Source organism: Mus caroli, unplaced genomic scaffold (genome assembly GCF_978045245.1).
Source record: "Mus caroli unplaced genomic scaffold, Mus_caroli_1 scaffold_14, whole genome shotgun sequence".
Classification (NCBI taxonomy): domain Eukaryota; kingdom Metazoa; phylum Chordata; class Mammalia; order Rodentia; family Muridae; genus Mus; species Mus caroli.
Genome location: NW_028227269.1, coordinates 82314225 through 82336094, shown reverse-complemented (window position 1 = coordinate 82336094; position 21870 = coordinate 82314225). Strand labels below are relative to the sequence as shown.

General features: G+C 42.4%; 1 protein-coding gene across 7 annotated transcripts in view; it reads left to right on the top strand.

Moving 5' to 3' along the window:
- The window catches only part of Numb (NUMB endocytic adaptor protein), a 138232-nt gene that overhangs the window by 111588 nt on the left and 4774 nt on the right, over positions 1 to 21870 (top strand). For all 7 annotated transcript variants that reach the window (XM_021178573.3, XM_021178572.3, XM_029484588.2 and 4 more), the window contains 5 exons: positions 9448 to 9522; positions 12270 to 12410; positions 16816 to 17020; positions 19334 to 19624; positions 21041 to 21190. In XM_021178573.3, the coding sequence (XP_021034232.3) occupies positions 9448 to 9522; positions 12270 to 12410; positions 16816 to 17020; positions 19334 to 19624; positions 21041 to 21190 (862 nt within the window). The remainder of the gene's footprint in view (positions 1 to 9447; positions 9523 to 12269; positions 12411 to 16815; positions 17021 to 19333; positions 19625 to 21040; positions 21191 to 21870) is intronic.

Sequence of the window (21870 nt, the reverse complement as noted above, 5' to 3'; positions counted from 1 at the left end):
TTTTATTATTATATCTAAGTACACTGTCTTCAGACACAAGAAGAGGGAGTCAGATCTCTTTACAGATGGTTGTGAGCCACCATGTGATTGCTGGGATTTGAACTCAGGACCTTTGGAAGAGCAGTCAGTGCTCTTACCCACTGAGCCATCTCTCCAGCCCTCCTTTTTTTTCTTATGTAGTGATCTTTTAAAGGTCTTGGTTATTTACCTCTTTTAGATTTTAAGGAGTAAATTATTAATTTTCAGAAGTCCTCACATACACACACTGTATTCATAGCATCTCAGTGGTTCTTAAGTCTCAAGTCAGCTTTAGTATATAAAACATATTAGGGAATTGTCTTAGTCAGTGTTTCTATTCCTGCACAAAATATCATGATCAAGAAGCAAGTTGGGAAGGGAAGGGTTTATTCAGCTTACACTTTTTTTTTTTTTTTTTTTTGGTTGTTTTGTTTTGTTTTGTTTTCGAGACAGGGTTTCTCTGTATAGCCCTGGCTGTCCTGGAACTCACTTTTGTAGACCAGGCTGGCCTCGAACTCAGAAATCCGTCTGCCTCTGCCTCCCAAGTGCTGGGATTTAAAGGCGTGCGCCACCACTGCCAGGCTCAGCTTACACTTTTAGACTGCTGTTCATCACCAAAAGAAGTCAGGCCTGGAACTCAAGCAGTGCATGAAGCAGGAGCTGATGCAGAGGCCATGAAGGGATGTTCTTTACTGGCTTGCTTCCCCTGGCTTGCTCAGCCTGCTCTCTTATAGAACCCAAGACTTCCAGCCCAGAAATGGTCCCACCCACAAGGGGCCTTTCCCCCTTGATCACTAATTGAGAAAATGCCTTACAGCTGGATCTCATGGAGGCATTTCCTCAACTGAAGCTCCTTTCTCTGTGATAGCTCCAGCCTGTGTCAAGTTGACACACAAAACTAGCCAGTACAGAAATGTACAATCCTTTCCTAACAAAGGTGAATAGGACGTCGTGATTTTCATTGCAGTTACTCTCTTGTTTTTAGGTAACTTTTATACTTCTTTGTTTTTCCTTAAACTTTCAGAATTTCCCAGTATTTGGGAGGCAGAGGTGGGTGGATCTCAGGAAGTTTGAGGCCAGCCTGGACTACATAGTGAGTTTCAGAATAGCAGAGCTTACATAGTGAGAAAAAAAAGCAAAAAGCTGCCACCCCAACAAAACAAACAATAACAAGGAACCCTTTCAGAATTTCTTACTCTGTTCACTTTTTTCAGCTTGCTTCCTACTTCACTGACCCAGCAGTGCTGAGGCCTGTGACTTTGTAGTAGAGCACTTGCCTGGTGTGAGTGAAATTCTGGGTTCAGTTTCAGTGTCACATCCACTTGCCTGTCTGTAACCTGTGCCCGTATGTTGTTGCTTCTTCCTTTTATTAGGGCAGGCTGGCACTTGCATCCTCTGCCTCTGCCCTGTGCTGGGATTGACAAGCATCTTCTCCATGCCCAGTGTCCAGTGGTTTCTTCCTGTTTCAGCTCTTACTCCAGCCCCTCCTTCCTCGGCAGCTCTTTCTCCAGTAGATTGCCCTAAAGATAAAACCTATTTTTAGAGAAGTGTGTTGGTGTCTTCAGTTCCACCATCTTGTTTGTGGATCTCGTTGAGTACCCACCACTGCCTTGGCTTTGGGCTTTTCACTAGCTGCTCCCTTCAAGTCTCTCACATTATTGCAATGAGTACCACCCTCATCCCAGACTGCTGTCAACATTTGGCACGGTTTGACTCTCCTTGAAACATTGTTCATCTGGGGTATAGAGAATCGTATACCCCCTAGCTTTCCTTAAATCTCTGTCTCCTTCCTTAGTTGTGGGTCCTTCTCTGCATGCAACTCTCCGTAGATGATGTCACACAATATTGTGTATGCCAGATGTTCTGACCTTTGTACTGTTATTTCTGTCATAGAAATGGTATGGCATAGGAATCCAAGACAGGTTCTTGAGCCCCCTTTATTTAATTTTGCCTCATGATTAATACCAACCTCAGCAGTAATGTCTTTACCAAAGAATCTTCTGGACCTTATAAGTCATAGTATAGATATTCACTCTGTCCTTGTTCCTCTCAACTCATCCTACTCTGTTTATTAATAATTTCAAAAGAGACACTAGGCATACTCCTATGTCAGGGCCTTTGTATTTCTGTAACTTGTGTGGAACACATACCATCCAGACATAGATATGCACGACTCATTTCCCCATCTTTTTCCTCTGCTTGAAGTCTTGTCTAAATGAAGCATTTCTTTACAGCTGTCTTAGAGTCCCACTCCCATTGTCTGCACACATGCTCCCTGTTCCCTTCCCAGCTTTGTCTTGCTGTTACCTCATTTGTCGTTCCATGCACTTTCTTTCCTTATTTGTTTCCATGTCTCATTATCACTGTAGCATAAGTTCTCCGAGGACTCAGATCTTCGCCTGTTTTGTTTGTGGTGAAATTTTCAGTGCCCAGAGTAGTATGTGGCCTTCAGTTTGTACTCTACAATATTCAGATTTAGTGGACGAATAAATGACATGTATATTCTCAAGTTCACTCTATAATACAGAGTCAGTCAGTGAAATATTACCAAAGTTTTCAACAGTAACAAATGCTGTTAGAACAGAAGGGAAACTTAGATATTACAATGAAGGCCTCTGGAGAGAGCACTGAGACTGAGGCTGCAGACAGAGTTTCTGGTAATGTAGTTGGAAAAGAATGGGAACTTTTAATGAAGCAGCCGTTAGACATGGAGCCTACCTTCGATCTGGGGGAGTCGGGTTCTATGCTTTATTGCTTTGGAGAGTGTGCGTATATTTGTTCAGCGTGTCATTATCCTCAGAAATTCCAGTACCAAGTTAGTGACTTCAAGGCCTTTCTCTTCAATTTTTAGATAAAATTTAAAACAACAACAGCTGAATCCAAGTTCCCTGTGGAAAAAAAAGGTCTCTTATTTATTATAAGGGACATTGTATCATGCTTGCCTAGCTACTATGTCATTATTACTCTGTGGTGACTGAGTTATCTCTGAGTATAGGTGCTGCTTCTGGGAACTTTGCTTGCTGGGGTCTTTGTGGCATCTCTTTTCTTTGGCTGACATGAGAACACTCTGCGCCCTTTTAAACCTCAGCTCTCCAGAACTAAGCTTTACCCTAACCTATCTTGTCTCCAAATGATCAATTCATCAGTTCTGTTTATGGCAATGTGTTCTTATCTCATTAGTGATTTTTTTTTTTTTTTTTTTTTAAGATTTAGTGAGTACACTGTAGCTGTCTTCAGACACCAGAAGAGGGCGTTGGATCTCACTACAGATGGTTGTGAGCCACCATGTGGTTGCTGTAAATTGAACTCAGGACTGGAAGAGCAGTCAGTGCTCTTAATGCTGAGCCACCTCATTAGTGATCTTGGGAATCATAGAATTTTAGATTTAGACAAAACCCTAAAGAGTGAGTCACAGTCTAATACTGGATAGGTTATAAATATGGGGGGCAGTGCTGAATAATGAATTATCTTCCCAAAGACTCAGCTAATGACTACATTCTAGAAAAATCTTGAGAGCATAGCCCACCATATTTGTCTTTGAAAATCAAGTTTTATTGTAAAGAGACCATGCCCGTTTGCTCACATATTGTGGCTTCTTCTGTGCTACAATGACAGTTGAGGAGTTGCCGTGCAGAGTATATGGCTAACAATGCCTTCACAGAGAATGTGCCAATCCCTGACTTAAACAATGAACAAACCCGTTCCTATAAGTATAACTCATTTCTTCAGCGTAGCATTAGTGTGTCAAATGAAAGCAATGGAAGGCTCCTCTAGTCTACAGAGGTTGTCACCAGCATGCTGTGGTCACTGGCTTTCAATTTATTTTAAAAGTTAATTGCTGCTTAATCACTCTGAAGGACTGGGGATACCGCTCAGTTGGCAAAGTGCTTGACTGTCATGCATAAGGTTCATTCCCAGCACTCCATACCGCAGCATAGTAGCACCATCCTGTAATTCCAGAAGGTTAAGGCAGGAGAATCACAGGCTCAAGGCCAGCTGTTACACAGAGAGTTCAAAGGTAGCAAGACCCTGTCTCCAAATTAGGCAAACAAGAATTACAGAATGTGTAGTTCTCTTACTAGCAGCAGGTCTCACAGTGGCTGTAGTTGACTGTAGTAGTTTTCTTCAATGTCAAAGACTGCTTGCTTAGTAGCCATATGGGTTTAGATTAACAAAGAGTTGAGGCCAGCCTAGACTACATAGTAAAACTTTGTCTTAAAAAAAGAAGAGAAAAGAAAAGAAAGAAAATAAAATTTAGAAGATTTGCTCATAATAAAAGAAATTTAAAGCAGATATTAATTTTTCATTTTCAAGCTGGGTATTTAGCAAGTAAAGTGACCACTTGGAAGTTACACTCGTCACTGGTCATTTTTCGCGCATACGTTAGCTTGATCCTTCTGCTTAGATTTCACTACATTCTAAGTTACTAAAATTCTGTCTGTGTTAGGTCCACTTTCTTTCTTTGGAAAATAGGCAAGTTTGGTCTTCAGTATGGAACTTTTTTTAATCTTTAGTATTAAATGCTTTATGGCAGCATTAGCCAGTGTGAGTTCTACCCGTAACCTTGAAATGATTACCAAGCCAGAATGTGTTGTAACAACGGTAATGAACTCATTCTTAGTTTCTCACATGTACAGTACCACTACCACAGTTTTATTAGTGTCTAAATTATGCAGCTTTTGGAGGAAGTATTTCTACCACAATAAGCCCTACACTTCATGCTCATTCTGAACTACCTTTTTTATTAGTAGGTTTTGTTATTTGACGACGTCACATAATGCATTCTGGTTACTCTTTTTCAGCCTCACTTACTGCCCTCCCACTCCCAGCCTCTGCCCCACTTCTTTCTTACAGATCTCTTTCCACAATCACATTGTGTCCCACAAGACTATCTGTGTGACTGTGGGTTTAGAACTATCAATAGCAGCCTGATGGGCTCACTAGTGGGTTCACAGCTGGACACTGCCTCTCCCAGAATCCAATTGTCTTGTATATAATACATTACTATCATTTTTTTGTTTCCATAACCATAAAATTGAGCCAAGAGTGAATTTTAGAAAATCTCTGAATATTATAAGGAATCTATCAAGGAGAACAATTCTAAAGTGACTTATTTTCCCCTACCTTCAATTGGCCAACCTTTTGCTGTTTGTTGCTGCCAATGCTGAATACTGATGTTTATGGTGGTATAGTGTGATGTGTGATGAATCTGCAGTGAACATGATAAGGGCTTTCTAGGCCATTCACAGCTATTTCTGTCGTTGGATAGCTGCCTTCTCTATTCCTACAGCAGATATTTAGCAAACTCTTTGAACATAAAAAAGGAAAAACTAAGCTGGGCGTGGTGGCAGAGACAGAGAAACCCTGTCTCAAAAAACCAAAAACAAACAAACAAACAAACAAAACAAAAAAAAAAAAGGAAAAAAACGAATGTCCTTAACTTAGTATACCTGAAATCACAACTTTAGAAGAAATTAATAGTAGCAGTAAAGTAGTGGTGGTAGGTGGCTACCATTTTACCTTTCTAAGAAGCCCAGGTACTCTAACCCTTTTAATGCATGTGCCTATATGTTGCACATGAAGAACAGAAACTATATCCTTTGTTTAGCTTTTAAATAGTAGCACTGAATCCAGACTTGTTTTATGCCTCTAGAATAACTGCAAGTGCATGCTAATTTTTCACAATCTTCTAAACATCCTTTGTCATCTGCCTGCCTCATTGCTCTATGTGTAATTCTCCTTTTTATGGAAAAGTTTTTTTTTTTTTTTTAAGGAAAAAAAAGTATAGTCTTGGTGTCAATGCCTCCTACCTTAACCTGTTTCGTGTTGCGATTACAAGGATTACAAGCATTCAGCACCACATCTAGCCTTAAATTAAGCCTGTTGTTGTCATAGTTGTTTGTTTTGAGACAGACAGAGCCTTGAACTCACATGGCTGCTTCTGTCTGTCTGTCAGGTGCTGGGATCAGAGGTGTGTGCCACCACACTCAGTTAATAAAACCTTTTTTTTTTTTTTTAAGATTTATTTATTTATTTATTATATGTAAGTACTGTCTTCAGACACTCCAGAAGAGGGAGTCAGATCTCGTTACAAGATGGTTGTGAGCCACCATGTGGTTGCTGGGATTTGAACTCCGGACCTTCGGAAGAGCAGTTGGGTGCTCTTACCCACTGAGCCATCTCACCAGCCCTTAATAAAACTTTTTAAAGAGTGTGTTTTGTGTTTCTAGAATCTTTTTACCTTTCATTTACTTCTCAGCCTGTTCTGATCTAACTTCCACTTCACTGCCAGTCAGGTTCTCCAGAGACGCCATCTTGAGGATAGGTGAACATGGGTGCACATGCATACATGCGAGATAATCTGTGTGAGATTGAGTATTTTAAGAGTTGGCTCATGAGTTTATGCATTTGGCAAGTAGGCTGGCAGTCTGGAAACTCAGACGATATTCCTGTGTTACAGACCAAAGGAGGGTTTCTTTCTCAACTGATTGTACAGGACCTGAACTATTAAAGCTAATCTTTTCCTAAAGTCGGTTGCTGTTTTTGTATTTATAGCCCTGACTGTCCTGGAACTCACATAGATCCACCTGCCTCTGCTTCCCAAGTGGTGAGATTAAAGGCATGCACCACCACAACCACCTGGCCAAAAATCAAGTGCTCTTAACCACTAAGCCATCTCTCCTGACCTTGTTTGTTTTTTAAGATAGAGTCTTCCTTACATTGGGCTGGCCTGGAATTCCTTATGTAATCTATTTTACTCCAACACATGATCTTGCCTTAGCCTCCTGAATGCTGGGATTACAGCCACAGCAACTTTAGACTAGTGTTTGACTTAAGCAACTAGGTATACCACCATGCCTGGACGTAAGCTTCCCTTTACCTGGTACTTACTCTGTACCAGGCTGACCTTGTCTATATGTCTGTGCATAGGTCTGTGCCTGAGAATACATGTCTGTAGTTGCATGTACCATCATGCCTAGACCTAAGCCTTTCTTTCATTCCTTTTCACAAGATCTTTGTAAGTTTGGTATTGCAGTTCATTCCAGATATAGTCAAGTTGACAACCCAGAATAGCTGTCACAATCCATCCCTTGTCAATTTGACAACACAGTCATATCTCCTTATGTACAAATGAAAACAATAATCAAGTCATTTTAATGACTCTATTCAGTTGTCTGCTGAACCCCACATAGCTGGGTGCTTGACAGACACCTTAGACTTCCTGAAATTTCCTATCTTAGCCAGAGCTACTTTTCCACTCAGTGACACAAGACAGGAACCTATCCCCTCCCCTATACTGTGTAAAACCACCTTTGCAATCTCAGTCAAGATAGCTCCATCCTGATTCTTTCCTGCCTGGAATCTTGCTTATTGATCTCTATCTGACCTCAGGTACACTGCTGCAAAGTGATGTTTTAAAATGCAAGTCTAGGGACTGGAAAGTTGACTGAGTTAAGAGCATTGCTGCTCTTCCAGAGGAACCAAGTGCAGGCCGCAGTACCCACCTCAGGCAGCTCATAACTGCCTGTAACTGACACTCCAGAGGAGCCAGACCCACCTCTGACAGCCACAGACAGACCTGTGCACAAACATAAAGAACAATTAAAAATAAGAGGTTTTTTTAAAAATGCAAATCTAGCGCTGGTGCGGTAGCTTAGTGTTTGGTAAAGACCCTTGCTGCCAAGCCTGGTGGCCTGAGTTTAATCTCCAGGATGACACGATAGCGGGAAAGAGCCAACTCCAGTGAGTCCTCTGTGCACACGCAATCAAATGTGATAAGTAAGAGCAGATATACAAATCAGTGGTTGTGTTTAATTCTTTCAGTAGCTTTCAGTTGCCCATAGAGTTAAGATCCAGTTCCCTAGAAGGTGCATGAGGCCTTCCTCCTGACTGTCTCCTGTTGCTTCATGCCCAGTCTACTTTCAAACCCACACTGAGATATTTTCAGGGTCCCAGACTTATGTGCCCTTTGCCTTGATGGTATGTGTTCTCAGAGTATTGCTTTTCAGCGCTCTGTGAGGTGGTCTTGTTATTTGCAGTGGCTAAAAAGTTTCAGATCTCACCCAGTCTGTAGTGGTGGCTGCAGTGGAGCTGACAAGCCTGGAGTGGGTCCTAGCTGCTTTTTAAACTAAGACAATGCTTCCACAACCAGGATTCCTGGACTTGGGGACATGGAGAGGGGTGTAGCAGTTCTGTTGTTCCCTGTTCTTCTAGAAGCTGCTGTTTAAACTTAGCACCAGATTCCCTTTGGTCTACTTCTATGACAATCTGATATCCACCCTCAGCCTTTATTTGTTTTAATTTACTTATATCCACAGGCAAGTTAAGAAAGGGCATTAAGTGCCATTGATTCCCTCAAAGAAGAAATAAATTATCAGCTCGCTTAAAGTGATTCTTGTTTGCCACCCAAAAACATAAAAACAAAAAACAAAAGAGCCATGGCGGTGCATGCTTTTAATTCCAGCACTCAGAAGGCAGAGGTAGATAGATCTCTGAGTTTGAAGCCAGTCTGCTCTATACAGTGAGTTCCAGGACAGCTAGGGCTACACAAAAAAACCTTGTCTCGAAAAAACAAATAAAACCAACCCTTATCTTAGCTGTAATTTTAAAATCTTCCTATGCCCTCAGAATGTTTCCCTGCATGTAATGTTAAATTTAAAAAATTGGCTAAATTGGGGCTGGAACAGTGGCTCAGCAGTTTGAGTTCAGTGCCCTCACCCACATGACTGTTCACAACTGCCGATAACTCTCATCCCATGGGATCCAATTCCCTTTCTGGTGTGCGGATACACATGCAGACAAAACATCCTTACACAGAAAATACATAAATAAGTAATTTTTTAAATCTAAGCTAAATTATTGTTAATCTTGAGGGGATAAATAATTACTTTTTAAAAGATTGTTCATAGACTAATTATGGTTTCTTGCCATTTTTAACTGAAAATTTCAGGTGACAAAGGGTCACACTAGTTTTCAGAGGATAGCAGAATGGTTCAGAGCTGATTGAGGTTTATCTGTCCCTCTCTGTACCTGCAGGTCTCCTTGTGGTGTAACTCCTTATGTACTCATTATTCTCAGACTCTTAGGTTTCTCCACTGAGTTTTAAATGGGTGAAGACTCTTGTTGTGACTTCTTTGCCTTTTCTGGAATGTGTTACCTTGGTTCTACTTTTATTTGTCTCTTCTCCTTTATTTAGTTTATCTTAGGATTTGTGTTGTGTTTCTGAAGTCCTAGCTCTGCCTTGTTTCTTCCTGAATGTCTCTGCAGTTTGGTTTGAGTACCTGGCTTTGGGCATCTATCTATCCTGAAGCTGCGCTTCCTCTCTCCTTGTGACTTGTTGGAAGATGGAAATCTGTATTTTCTGAGTTTCGTTTTCTTTTTAATATTATGTATGGATGTGTCTCCTCCCTCCCCCTTCTCTTTTAAAAGACGGGAAAGAAAGCAGTGAAGGCCGTTCTGTGGGTGTCAGCGGATGGGCTCAGAGTTGTGGATGAGAAAACTAAGGTAAGAGTTTTGTGAGTTTAAATGCTACTTCTCATGTGATTTATCTCTAGTGATAAAATGCCATTAAGTGTTGTAGTAGCTCTATAACATCCTGCCACTGTGTCCAAAGTACAGCCTTTGAGAGACTGTTTTAGTGTCCAGGAACTCATTTCCTTTATGAACTTCATCTCTCAGCATTTTGTTCTACATAACGTAGCACATTTTATGTACCAAGCATTAGTAGTTAATGCTAAGATGAGTTCTGTTTTTATTCTATATTTACTTTTTTCAGATTCTTGAATATAAGAGGTGATGTATCTTTTACTGTAATTTTTTAGATGACAAGCCACATGTTAAATGTGCCCTTGTTCCTTAAGGAAATGTCTTAGGGCTGAATGAATCGGCTGCTGAGAGCCCTGAGAGGCGAGGTCCACTGTAGGTTCACACGGTATTCTAGGTAGCACTCATTTCAGAGAAAGGGACCCTAAACGCCCAAGATATGCATGGTCAATTAATCAGTAATAAATTTTCTTAAGACCTAAAGTCAGGAAATGCTTTTTAACCAGAAGTTAATTTGGATAAAGTTATGCGAATCAAAAACCGGTGTGACGAGCAGTTTAATGATTCTTGTTTGGTTTTTGTTTGTTTGTTTGTTTGTTTTTTCTGGTTTTTCGAGACAGGGTTTCTCTGTATAGCCCTGGCTGTCCTGGAACTCACTCTGTAGACCAGGCTGGCCTCGAACTCAGAAATCCGCCTGCCTCTGCCTCCCGAGCCCTGGGATTTAAAGGTGTGTGCCACCACGCCCGGCTCAGTTTAATGATTCTTAAATGGCTTAATATAGCAATATTTCAGACCTTTGAAATGCTAAAAATATTTATAGGCTTAAATTTAACACATTTTTCAGCAGAAGAGATTTTAAGTATATTTTTAAACGTGTACCCTTTTAATACATTTTTTGGATGAAATTTATTTTTGAAAAAAGGTCTTGCTGAGACAGTGCTTTCAGTGGTTAAGAGCACTGACTGCTCTTCCAGAGGTCCTGAGTTCAATTCCCAGCAACCCCGTGGTGGCTCACAGCCATCTGTAATGGGATCTGGTGTCCTCTTCTGATGTGTCTGAAGACAGCTACAGTGTACTCATGAATAAAGTAAATAAGAAAATCTGAGAGAGAGAATGAGAGACAGAGAGAGAGACAGAAAGAGAGAGATTTTGCGGTCTTGCTGAGTTTGATCTAACAATTCCCCTGCGTCAGCCTCCCAAGTGCTGGAATAACAACAGGCATGTGCCACCATACCAAGCAAATTTGTCACTCTCATGGCTATGCATTTGTTTTTTACTGTATTTGGAAACTGATTTGCCCTCTGATGGCTGCTTTTTTAGAACCTACATTTATGAATTTCATTCTTTCCATGTTGACTGATAAGTTACTGGTAGATGGTTAGTTGAGTTGGGGAGTGGAGGGGAACAGTCTCTCTGTGTAGCCCAGTCTCTTGTCTTGAGTTCAGTATGCAGCAATCCAGTTTGGCCTTGAATGTGCATCAGTTCTCTTGACCTAGCCTCCCAGGTTCTGGGATTGCAGGCGTGAGCCACCATGTGCTTGTAATTGGCAGTATATCGGTATTGGATCCATTTTCCCACCTTTATATTTTACCTATTATCAAGGATTAATACAATGTTGGAATTAGTGCTTGTGACAAGATCATGCTATGATCTGCACAAATTAGTATAGACATAGAAGTCTGAACTTAAGGTCCCTAACCTTTCTTTGAGCAAGAAACTATGTTGTGGTGATGCACCAATCTCTAGCATACAAAGAGATAGAAACTGTGATTCATTCTCACAGAGAAAACTGAAATGCAACCCTAAAATAATCTAACAGAAGCAGATAGAACTTGTAAAGCGGGCATTAAAATTGCACTGAGGGATATGAAAAAAAAATGCTACTATTGAATAAACAGCTAGATAATCTCAGAAGTTCTGGGGAAAAAAAGAAAAATGTAAGGGTTGGGCATGGTGGCACATGCCATTAATCCCAATTCAGGAGGCAGAGCCAGAAGGATCTCTGAGTTCCAGGACAGCTATAGCTACGTGGTGAGACTCTGTCTCAAAAAAAAAAAAGAAAGGAAGGAAGGAATCAGAAAAAAGAAAACTCTACATCTTAAAAATAGAATACTTGAACTAAAAACTTTATACTGGATGGAGATACAGTTTTTTTGTTTTTGTTTTTGCTTTTGTTTTCCAGACAGGGTTTCTCTGTGTATCCCTGGCTGTCCTGGAACTCACTCTGTAGACCAAGCTGGCCTTGAACTCAGAAATCCACCTGCCTCTGCCCCACCCCCCACCCCCCAGTGCTGGGATCAAAGGTGTGCGCCACCACTTCCAGCTGAGATACAGTTATTTGAAAGGGGGAAGTATAGAATAATACATATTATCATTCTGATTTGTATGATATATAGTGAGAACTCAGTATTATATGTTTTTGCTGTATTTGCAAATAAACCAAGAGGATTTAACCATTTGTTTATGTATGCATACTGTCAAATTGAACGTGGCAACTACTGTGGAAGAGCTCTGAACTAGAACCAACTGACACATACACACTTCAGCATATGGAGATAAGTTAGAGAACTGTTTGAGCCAAGTGATGCCTCCTAATCAAGTTGCAACCTATGTAGGGATTCTGCATTGCAAAATGAACATCCTGTGCTGCTTCTGAGAAGACCAGATTCCTCATAAGCCTTCTCTTGCTTTCGGTTTCCATTTTCTAGGACCTCATAGTTGACCAGACAATAGAAAAAGTTTCATTCTGTGCCCCAGATAGGAACTTTGACAGAGCCTTTTCTTACATATGTCGTGATGGCACCACTCGGCGATGGATCTGTCATTGTTTCATGGCTGTCAAAGACACGGTAAGTCCAGCATGGCATATGCTGTCATGAGGATTCTAGCTGAGCTGCTTTCAGCTAGTGTTGGCAAAGCAGTTTCCACTACACTTTTTTAATAAGAACATGATGCTAAGGCTGCTTACGCTAATAAGATTCTATTCAAGTAATTCTCAAGCTTGCTTTGAGCCCATGAGCTGGAAATCAGAACGCAAAGCCATTGCCCAAGATATAGAGTTATTAAAGTGAAGCAGAGGTGCCCTGGTGAGCTCATTGGCTGATACCTTGGTTCATTCCCCAGCACCACAAAGAAAGAAAGAAAGCAGAAAGCAAAGAGATTGGGCACTGGAAGTGGGGGACACGAGATGGCACAGATACAACATGTCACCATATTACTGAGCTTTTTGAGTTGAAGCTCTTCATCTGTAAAGTGTTTGCAGAGTTTGTTGTTGGTTTGTTTTTGTTTTGTTTTTGTTTTTGTTTTTTTAAAGATTTATTTATTTATTATATGTAAGTACACTTTAGCTCTCCTCAGACACTCCAGAAGAGGGTGCCGGATCTCTTTACGAATGGTTTTGAGCCACCATGTGGTTGCTGGGATTTGAACTCAGGACCTTTGGAAGAGCAGTCAGTGCTCTTAACTGCTGAACCATCTCTCCTGCCCCATTTTTGTTTTATTTTATAAGACTAGAGTTTATAGCCAGGCAGTGGGAGTGCATACCTTTGATACCAGCACTTGAGAGGCAGAGGCAGGTAGATCTCTGTGAGTTCAAGGGCAGCCTGTGCCTATTCTACAGTTTCAGGACACCAGGACTACACAAGAGAAACCCTGTCTTGCAAAGCAAAAAGCAAGCAAACAAAATCTAATAGATTTTGTGTTCTCTTGATTAGCCAAGTTTGATTTCCAGTACCTATAGAAAGTCTTAAGATCCCCACAACATCAGCTCCAGGAGATTCAGTGTCTCTGGCCTATTTCAACACCAACTACACTCACATGCACATAGCACAGAACAGAAAGGAAGGGTTGGACTGTGATAGAAATTAATGCATAGAAATAGATTTTTATTTTGAGACAAAGCCTCCTTGCTCTATAGCCCAAACTGACTTCAATCTTGTTTTTCTACCTCAGCCCCACTAAATGCTGAAATTATAGGCCTTATACCTGAATGAAGATTTATTTATATTTATTTTTCTTCTTTGTGGTGCTGGAGATGAAACCCCAGGCCTTATACCTTCACCAATGGCCTTTCCTGGCCTCTCACAGTGCCAAGCCTCAGCTGCTCTCCATGATCCCCTCATGCCTTCAAAACCAGTACCATTTGAATGATTCTTACACATTACCAAGTCCAGCTGCAGCACAAGGTCTATCTCTAACACACAACTCCATTGTGCTCTTGGAAAATATTTCCCAGAAAATTTCATCCCAGTGATGCTGGTCTCTTCTTAATCACTGCTAATTTCTTAGCACCACCTAACCAGCATCATTTGTCCCAGTAACTCCTTCTATTCTTGACTCTAAAGCCAGAACCATGTGGCCAAAGCTGCCAAATTCTGCAACTTGCTAGGACTAGAACATGGCCCTCTTGTTCATTTGCAAACACATAAACAATAAGTTTATATGGGTGGGATTTTGCCCCAAGGTCACCACTCCCTTAATTTCATTTAATATCCTTGAACACAGGATTTGGCTCCATTCCACTTCTGCTGCCCCTTTAGTCTTTGAACCATACATTTTTTATTTTCAAAATGTTCTACATTTTCATAGGAGTGAACCACAGGACAGAGTCTATGCTAGGCTTTTTGGAGACTTCTTTGTCAAAGCAATTAACCTGAATTTCTTCACCTTAGCTTCAGGCAGACTCTTCAGACAAGAGCAAAAGCAGCCATATTCTTCACCAAAATATCTCAAGAACATTCTCTAGACAACATATTAAAATTCTTCTCCTCTGAAACTTCCTGAGCCAGGCCCCCACAGTTCAAATCACCTTCAGTTCCACTGTCTGCCATGCTCCTACTTGTATGGCCCATCAAGCCCCACTTAAAGCATCCCATTGGTTTCCTAATCCAAAGTTCTAAAATCCACATTCCTCCAAACAAAAGCACTTTCAGGCCTGTCACAGCAATATTCTAGTCCCTGGTACCAACTTCTCTCATAGGGTTTATTGCTGGGATCTTAGAGACACCATGACCAAGACAACTCTCACTCTTTAATTGAGCAACTCTTTAATAAAGGACAACATTTAATTGGGGCTGGCTTATCAGTTCAGTCCATTATCATCATGACAGGAGGCATCACAGCAGGCAGGCAGTCATGGTGCTGAAGGAGGTGCTGAGAGTTCTACATGTTGACCTGAAAGACTCCAAAACTCCCAAAGGGAGGCACTTACTCAAGCCTCGGGACAGCCGCGCACCCAAGAAGACACTGAGACCGAACTTAAGATGTATAGAGAGTAAGATTTAATACAGCAACGACAAGAAAGCACATAAAAAGCACATATACCAGATATCTGGGGTCGAAACTCATGCAGCCAGCAAGGTGCAGAGGAGATTCGGCAATTGGCCCAGACTTGTCACAGGCTTTTATAGGAGAAGGGTAAGGGGAAAAGTACAAGTTTTACGTCACCAAGGGGCTTTGCCAAGGGGCTTTACATAACCAAGGGGTCGTGTCCTATATTTTGGCAATGTACTCGATCTATTGGAACATTCTGGGGTAGTACCAGGAGGCCCCTATCTCAAAAATGTTCTTGGAACAGTCTTCATTTAGGAGGGGTAGGACTAGGTTTGTTCCAGGAGACCCCTTATCTAAAAAATGTTCCCGGAGCAGTTTCCAATTGGGAGGGGGTACCTTGGGGTAAAAAGTTCAGGTGTGTTCCGGGAACAATCTCCAGATGGGAGGGGTAAGAGGACCCTGAGCTGAAGAGTTCATGGAGAGTTCAGCTTTTCTTCTTTCAGACCCAAAGGCAGCCAGGAGGAGGAGGGTCTGAATCACACTATCACTCTGGCCAGACTTGTATGTATGTATGTGTATAGGAGACCTCCAAGCCCCACCTCTACAGTGACACACTTCCTCTGAAAAAGCTCCACCTCCTCTAGTAAGATCACACCTCCAACAGTGTCACTTCCCATGGACCAAGCATATTCAAACCACCACAGAAGGCGTGAGGGGAAGGCTGCTCCTGCCAACATTGGAAAAAGGGGAAAGCAAGGCTTTCCTAGTCCCTTTGTTTATTTATTTGTTTTCAAGACAGGGTTTCTGAGTGAGTAGAACGGGCTGTCCTGAACTCAATACCAGGCTGGCCTCTAACTCAGAGATCTGCCTGCCTCTGCCTCCTGAGTGCTGGGATTAAAGGCGTGCCCAGAGTCCCATATAATCTGGAGTTTTAAAGTTTGTAAACCTCTTGTTGACAATCCCTGACTTGTTAGCAATGTAGTCAAGCTCCTGAAATTCCTTCCTCTCCAGTGGTTTCTTAGAATGGTCTGGCAAATATTCCTGCTATTCCCCCTTTAAAATGCAACTGGAGGGCTGGAAAAAATGGCTCAGTAATGAAAAGCACATATTGCTTTTACAGAGAACCCCCTCCTAACCCTGACCCTGGCCCTGACCCTGAGTTCTGTCCCCAGCACCCAAGTCAAATGTAGCCAGTCATTTACTAGTTTGTGGATTCTTTCTTCTTCCACCCTTCTCTACACTTTTTCTACCCTTTCAGTCCCCTAACAGTAGATAGGAGAGAGAGAAAAGGATAGAGGGGGAAGGGGGCAATGTTATCCATAGACTACTTCCTGCTGATTAGGGGTGTCATGTTCCTTGGGGTAAGTTTGATCTCTGCCATCATAATACCTAATTTATTCTTTCTTCTTTGCACACAGCTACTTCACAAACCACAGGCAACAGCAACCAACCAACAGTCCACCTCTCAGGGTTCTGGCAATTACGTACCCTCTGAAAACTTCCCAGAATTCCAAGTGTCACAAAATTACAGAAACTGTCTGCAGCTGGCAAAATCACCCTCCTGCTAGAGCATGAGACAAATCATAGTCGTCCGCTGTGGACAATTTGAGGCAGGCCCAGATCCCACACCTGGGATTAAAAGAAAAGCACATTCCTGTTTCTTGTGTTTTTAAAAAAGAAAACAATATTCTCACTTCAGTCAAGCATCTCACAACCTCCTGAAGCGTCAGCTCCAGGCTGATCCAGCGCCTCTGGCCTTTGAGGATATCTGTATTCACGTGCACAAGAAAACAATCGCGTGCATGCACGCGTGCGTGTACACACACACAGAATTAAAAATTAAAGGGAAATTGGAGGCTTAGATATAAAGACAGTTTGTCTGGCATGTTAACTTTAAACTGTAATTTACAGCAGCTGTGTTTTTATGTAGTTATTTGTGCTGTAACTCTCTCTCATAGAGCTTTCAAAACCTGCTCTCTACAGGGGGAAAGACTGAGCCATGCCGTGGGCTGTGCTTTTGCAGCCTGTTTAGAGCGTAAACAGAAGCGGGAGAAGGAGTGTGGCGTCACTGCTACTTTTGATGCCAGTAGAACCACTTTTACAAGAGAAGGATCATTCCGTGTCACAACTGCCACTGAGCAAGCCGAAAGAGAGGAGATCATGAAACAGTTGCAAGATGCCAAGAAAGGTACAGTGTGTTCTACTGTAATGTATTTATTTAATTCAGGTTTTCTCAACAGGTTTATAGACACGTGTCTTACAGACTGAAGGAACCCTTGGATTGCAGGTGAAGCTCAGTGACAGAGCATTCCCACATGTTCAAGGTCCTGGCTTCTATTTTTAGCATTCCCAATCCCTGCCCACACCATGCACTCAAAGACAGATTCCTTAGCAATACATGAAGACCTTAAGGACAAAACTAAAAATCTTACAAAAGTGCCTTCTTTAGACTGGCTTAAAAACCGTTTATGCTGTCCATTATAGTAAGTTCTAGGGAAGGTGAGAGAGAAGTTGAAGAAGTGCAGAGAAACATCCCTTGTTCCCTGCCCATTCCTGTCCCTGGAACAGATTTAATTCTGATGCACTCTCTCTCTGTGAGACATAAATACCATCAAAGACTTAAGACCTGGGGAGAAAGCACAGCCCTGGGGTTTAGGGATACCAAGGGCACACTAGTTATGATGTGGTCGCCCTGGGGTTTAGGGATAGCAACGGCACACTAGTTATGATGTGGTCGAGAGTTAATGATGTTACTGTGCCTGTTACAGGACTGGTATAATCCTGAGTGCTTTAGTCACAAAAGTGGCTTTGGGGTTTTTGCATGTGTCTTTGTGTGTGTGATATGAGTGTTGGTGTTTTTACATTTGTATGAAGGCTCATATGTGTGTGAGAGTGTGCGGAAGCCAAAGCCACAAGTCATCTTCACTAGCCCTCTATTCTTTTTTTATATAACTTCATAAATTTTGTTTGTTTTTGTTTTTCGAGACAGGGTTTCTCTATGTAGCCCTGGCTGTCCTGGAACTCACTCTGTAGACCAGGCTGCCCTCAAACTCAGAAATCCGCCTGCCTCTGCCTCCTAAGTGCTGAGATCAAAGGCGTGCGCCACCACTGCCCAACAACTTTTTAAATTTTAATTTTTGTGTTATGGGAGTTTTGTCTACGTGTGTGTATGTGTGTGCCACATGTGTACCTCGTACCTTTAGAGGCCAGAAAAAAGTGGTAGACTCTGGAACTGGAGGTACAGGTGGTTGTACTCCACTGTGTGGGTGCTTAGAATTGAACCCAGGTCCTCTGGAAGAACAGCCAGTGTACTTAATCACTGAGCCATCTCTCCAGCTCCTCCACCTTATTCATAAGACAGAGTCTCTCAGTTCAACCCAGAGCTCACTGATTTGGATAGTCTAACCTGGCTAGCGTGCTTTAAGGATCCCCCTTGTCCCTTCTTAAGTGTTGGATCCCAAGTGAACTACCATGCCCAGGAGGCATTCTCTTGGGTCCTGAGGATCCAAGCTCCAGGCCTCAGACTTGGCAGAGAAAGCACTTCACTTGCTTAGCTATCTCCTCAGCCTGTGAACCACAGGTTTTTTTACTAGATTTATAGTACCAGATATGACCCTCCTCCTTTGGAAAGGGGCCCAAATCCAATTAGAAAGTAGTTGGTTACCCTCACAATAGACTTTGCATTGTTTAACCAGTGGGCACATCTTGCCTAGCCAGCCACTATTTCTGCTTGTAGGGTCCACACCTGGGTAGCACTGTATGACAGTTTCCCCCAGAAGCCTGCATAGCATCTTGTGCTTTAAAGTCTAGACAGTAGGAAGAAAGCCTCCAGCATAATTCTAACTTGATCTCTGTGACCTATGCCAGATCATGTGTGTTTGGCAATAGGGTTTTGCCATCCAGATGACTCATCATTCTTTTTTTAGATTAATTTTCATTTTAAATTTGTATACGTTAGGGGAGGTATGTGATATGTAAGTGTAGGTGCCTATGGACTTTGCACAAGGACTCCATTGGAGCTGGGTTATTTGTGTCTTAAGATTATTTACACTGGACAGTGGTGGATCACTTGGAAGGCAGAGGCGGGCAGATCTTTATAAGTTCAAGGCCAGCCTGGTCTATAGAGTAAGTTCTAGGACAGCCAGGACTAAACAGAAGAACTGTGTCTTGAATCCCCCCACCCCTCAACATAATGTATTTATTTGTTTTATGGGTATTTTGTCTGTTTGTATGTCTGCATACCAGAAGAGAGAATTGGGATCCCATGGCAGTAATTACTGTTTGCTGTGAGCATTTATGTAGGTGCTTGGAAGTCTGTCTTAAAGAGTATAAAACAACCAGGGTATTGTTAAACCGTCATCTGTCAGAATATATTAGATTTGAATATGGGAAAGTGAATGAGTTAAAGAATGAGAAGGCTTCTGAGCTCTCGGCTCTGTGAACTCAGGATATTTGAAGGTCACTGCTGAGGTCTAAGGTCTTTTGCTTTGGTTTTCTTGAGCTGAGACAGACAAGACAGTTGCTCCATCAGTGGCTCCTGGCAACACTGCTCCATCCCCATCCTCTCCCACCTCTCCCACTCCGGATGGCACTGCATCTTCAGAAATGAACAATCCCCATGCTATCCCACGCCGGCATGCACCAATTGAACAGCTTGCTCGTCAAGGCTCTTTCCGGGGATTTCCTGCTCTTAGCCAGAAGATGTCACCCTTTAAACGCCAGCTGTCCCTACGCATCAATGAGCTGCCTTCCACTATGCAGAGGAAGACTGATTTCCCAATAAAAAACACAGGTACTGTGTTCTAGCTCCGTCAGAAACAACACCGATTCCTTTAAGTTAGTCATGCCTGTCTCTCTGAAACTATTACAGGGCATGTCATTTCATATCAGAGCAAACTAGGGTCATGAATAATTATTTTCTCTTCCATCAGTAGTGACAGAGCCACAGTGGAATTTCTAGCCTGAACCACAAGGTCCATGGTTTATCCTGATATGGGTGTGCTCTCTCTCAGCTAGCCTATTTCTGTACATAAAAAGTTCCAAATTTCCATTCTTTCTGTGCTCATAGGACCCCAGAGAATTAAATAGGCTTTAGAAACATTTACAGGTTAATAGCAGCACTGTCAAAGGAACAGAAGAAATGGGTAAGTGTCCCTTGTATATGTGGGAGGTTGGCTTCCTGGGGAAGAAACTCTAAATGGCTCTCTTATCCAAATCTAAGGTCTAATGCTCATCAGGAGCAGGTGGCCGCTCATTTATTCATGGCCGCTGTGTATCCTCAGTTCAGCTGAGCCTGTCTGTAAGCTCTGTCCTTATCATATGAGCTACAGCTAAAATGGTAGATCTGGTTGGTGCTTTTACTGGCCCTATCTATTACCCTTCCCTCTGAGTCGAGTCGTGCTATCTCCATAACTGACCAGGAGGAAGCTCTGGCTCAGTAGACACTCCTCCTGACAACACTGTACAAGCACAGAGAAGATAGACCTGTGCGCAGTAGATCTAGGCTTAGAGAACACTTGGAGTTAGGTGATGATGGCAAGGCTTTTCAGCTCTCAGCACCCTCAAAATAACTGTAGGTGCTTCAGGTACCTCGTTGCAGTCTCCCTCTGGGGCAGATGCGGCACAGAATCTCTCTCTCTCTTCACAGATGCGCAAAGGCTCAGTACACATAAACTGTTTGCTCAGAAATGAGGGGCCCCGTCCTCCTCCTCCCTCCCTCTTCCCCCAGAATCTCAAATGACTTGAACCCCCACACTAGGCCAAAGCAATCTTTCTGCTTGGCTTTTCAGAATTAGTATTAAAGAGAGTCTTTAGCACCCTACATTTCAGCTCTAGAATTGATTGGGTTCTGGGAACTGGTTGAAAGTTAAAATAGGTTGCAGAGATCTTCCAGAAAGACCCAGCTATACAAAAAAGCCTCACATTAAAAAAAAAAAAAACACCAAATTCCCAACAATGTCTCAAAGAGAGATAAATTAGGGATTTGCAGAGAAAGATGATCTTAGTGCCTGCGTTACTGATGTTTTCTACTTTCCTGTCTGAAAGTTGAGGTGTTAATTTCCTGAAGCTGATTGTGTAGCCTGACAGTTGAGACTTGTCCTTCTGCAAGGGAAAGAGCTAAAGTGAGTAACTGGCAGCCCACACTGTACCGTCATATTTCAGGACTCCTCTCTTTCCTGTCTGGAACCATTTCCTTTTTGCCTTGCAGTGCCCGAGGTGGAAGGAGAGGTCGAGAGCATCAGCTCCTTGTGTTCCCAGATCACCAGTGCCTTCAGCACGCCCTCTGAGGACCCCTTCTCCTCCGCCCCAATGACCAAACCAGTGACATTGGTGGCACCACAGTCTCCTGTGTTACAAGGTGGGTGACCTCTGACCTCAGTTTTTCTCTTTAAAACTAATCCTGTGAGCATGCTTCTCCTGAACTGAAGTTGGCATCCTGAGCTTGCCAGCATCCCTCGTTTCCCTGTCAGTCACATCTTTGGGCTTTTGTTCTCTTGTCTAAGCTGTCCGTTTTTCATCATTTGGCATGAATTCATCTGTCTACGCATCCGAGAAAGTCTCTGTAGCCTCCACTCACTGCTTTATTTGCCTCTTGACCTACGGAACAGAACAGCTGTGATTCTCCATCAAGGACAATTTGTCCACCTCAGGGAAGATTTGGTATTCATTGTATGGAGACATTTTGGGATTATTACAGCATTCGAAGTACTGCCAAACATCCTTCAACATTGCAAGACAGCACCTACAACAAATTACCATCCCTCCCAAAATGCCAGCGGCGTTAACATTGAGACCTAGACCTGCCTTCTCTATACTGAAAGATCCATAAAGTAGAAGCCTCTCTTCTGGCTCACTGGTTCATTCTGTGATCTCTAGATTGGCTTTTGTGACAATAGAGTTACTTCAGGGTTGGAGTTGGTGCCATTCCCCCCAACCCCCAGTTATGCGAAATTAAATTCCCAGCTCACAGGTCAGTGAATCAGTGGCTCTGACAATTGCCCGTTCCCATGTCTTTTGAGAACTTTTTAAGTAGAAAGG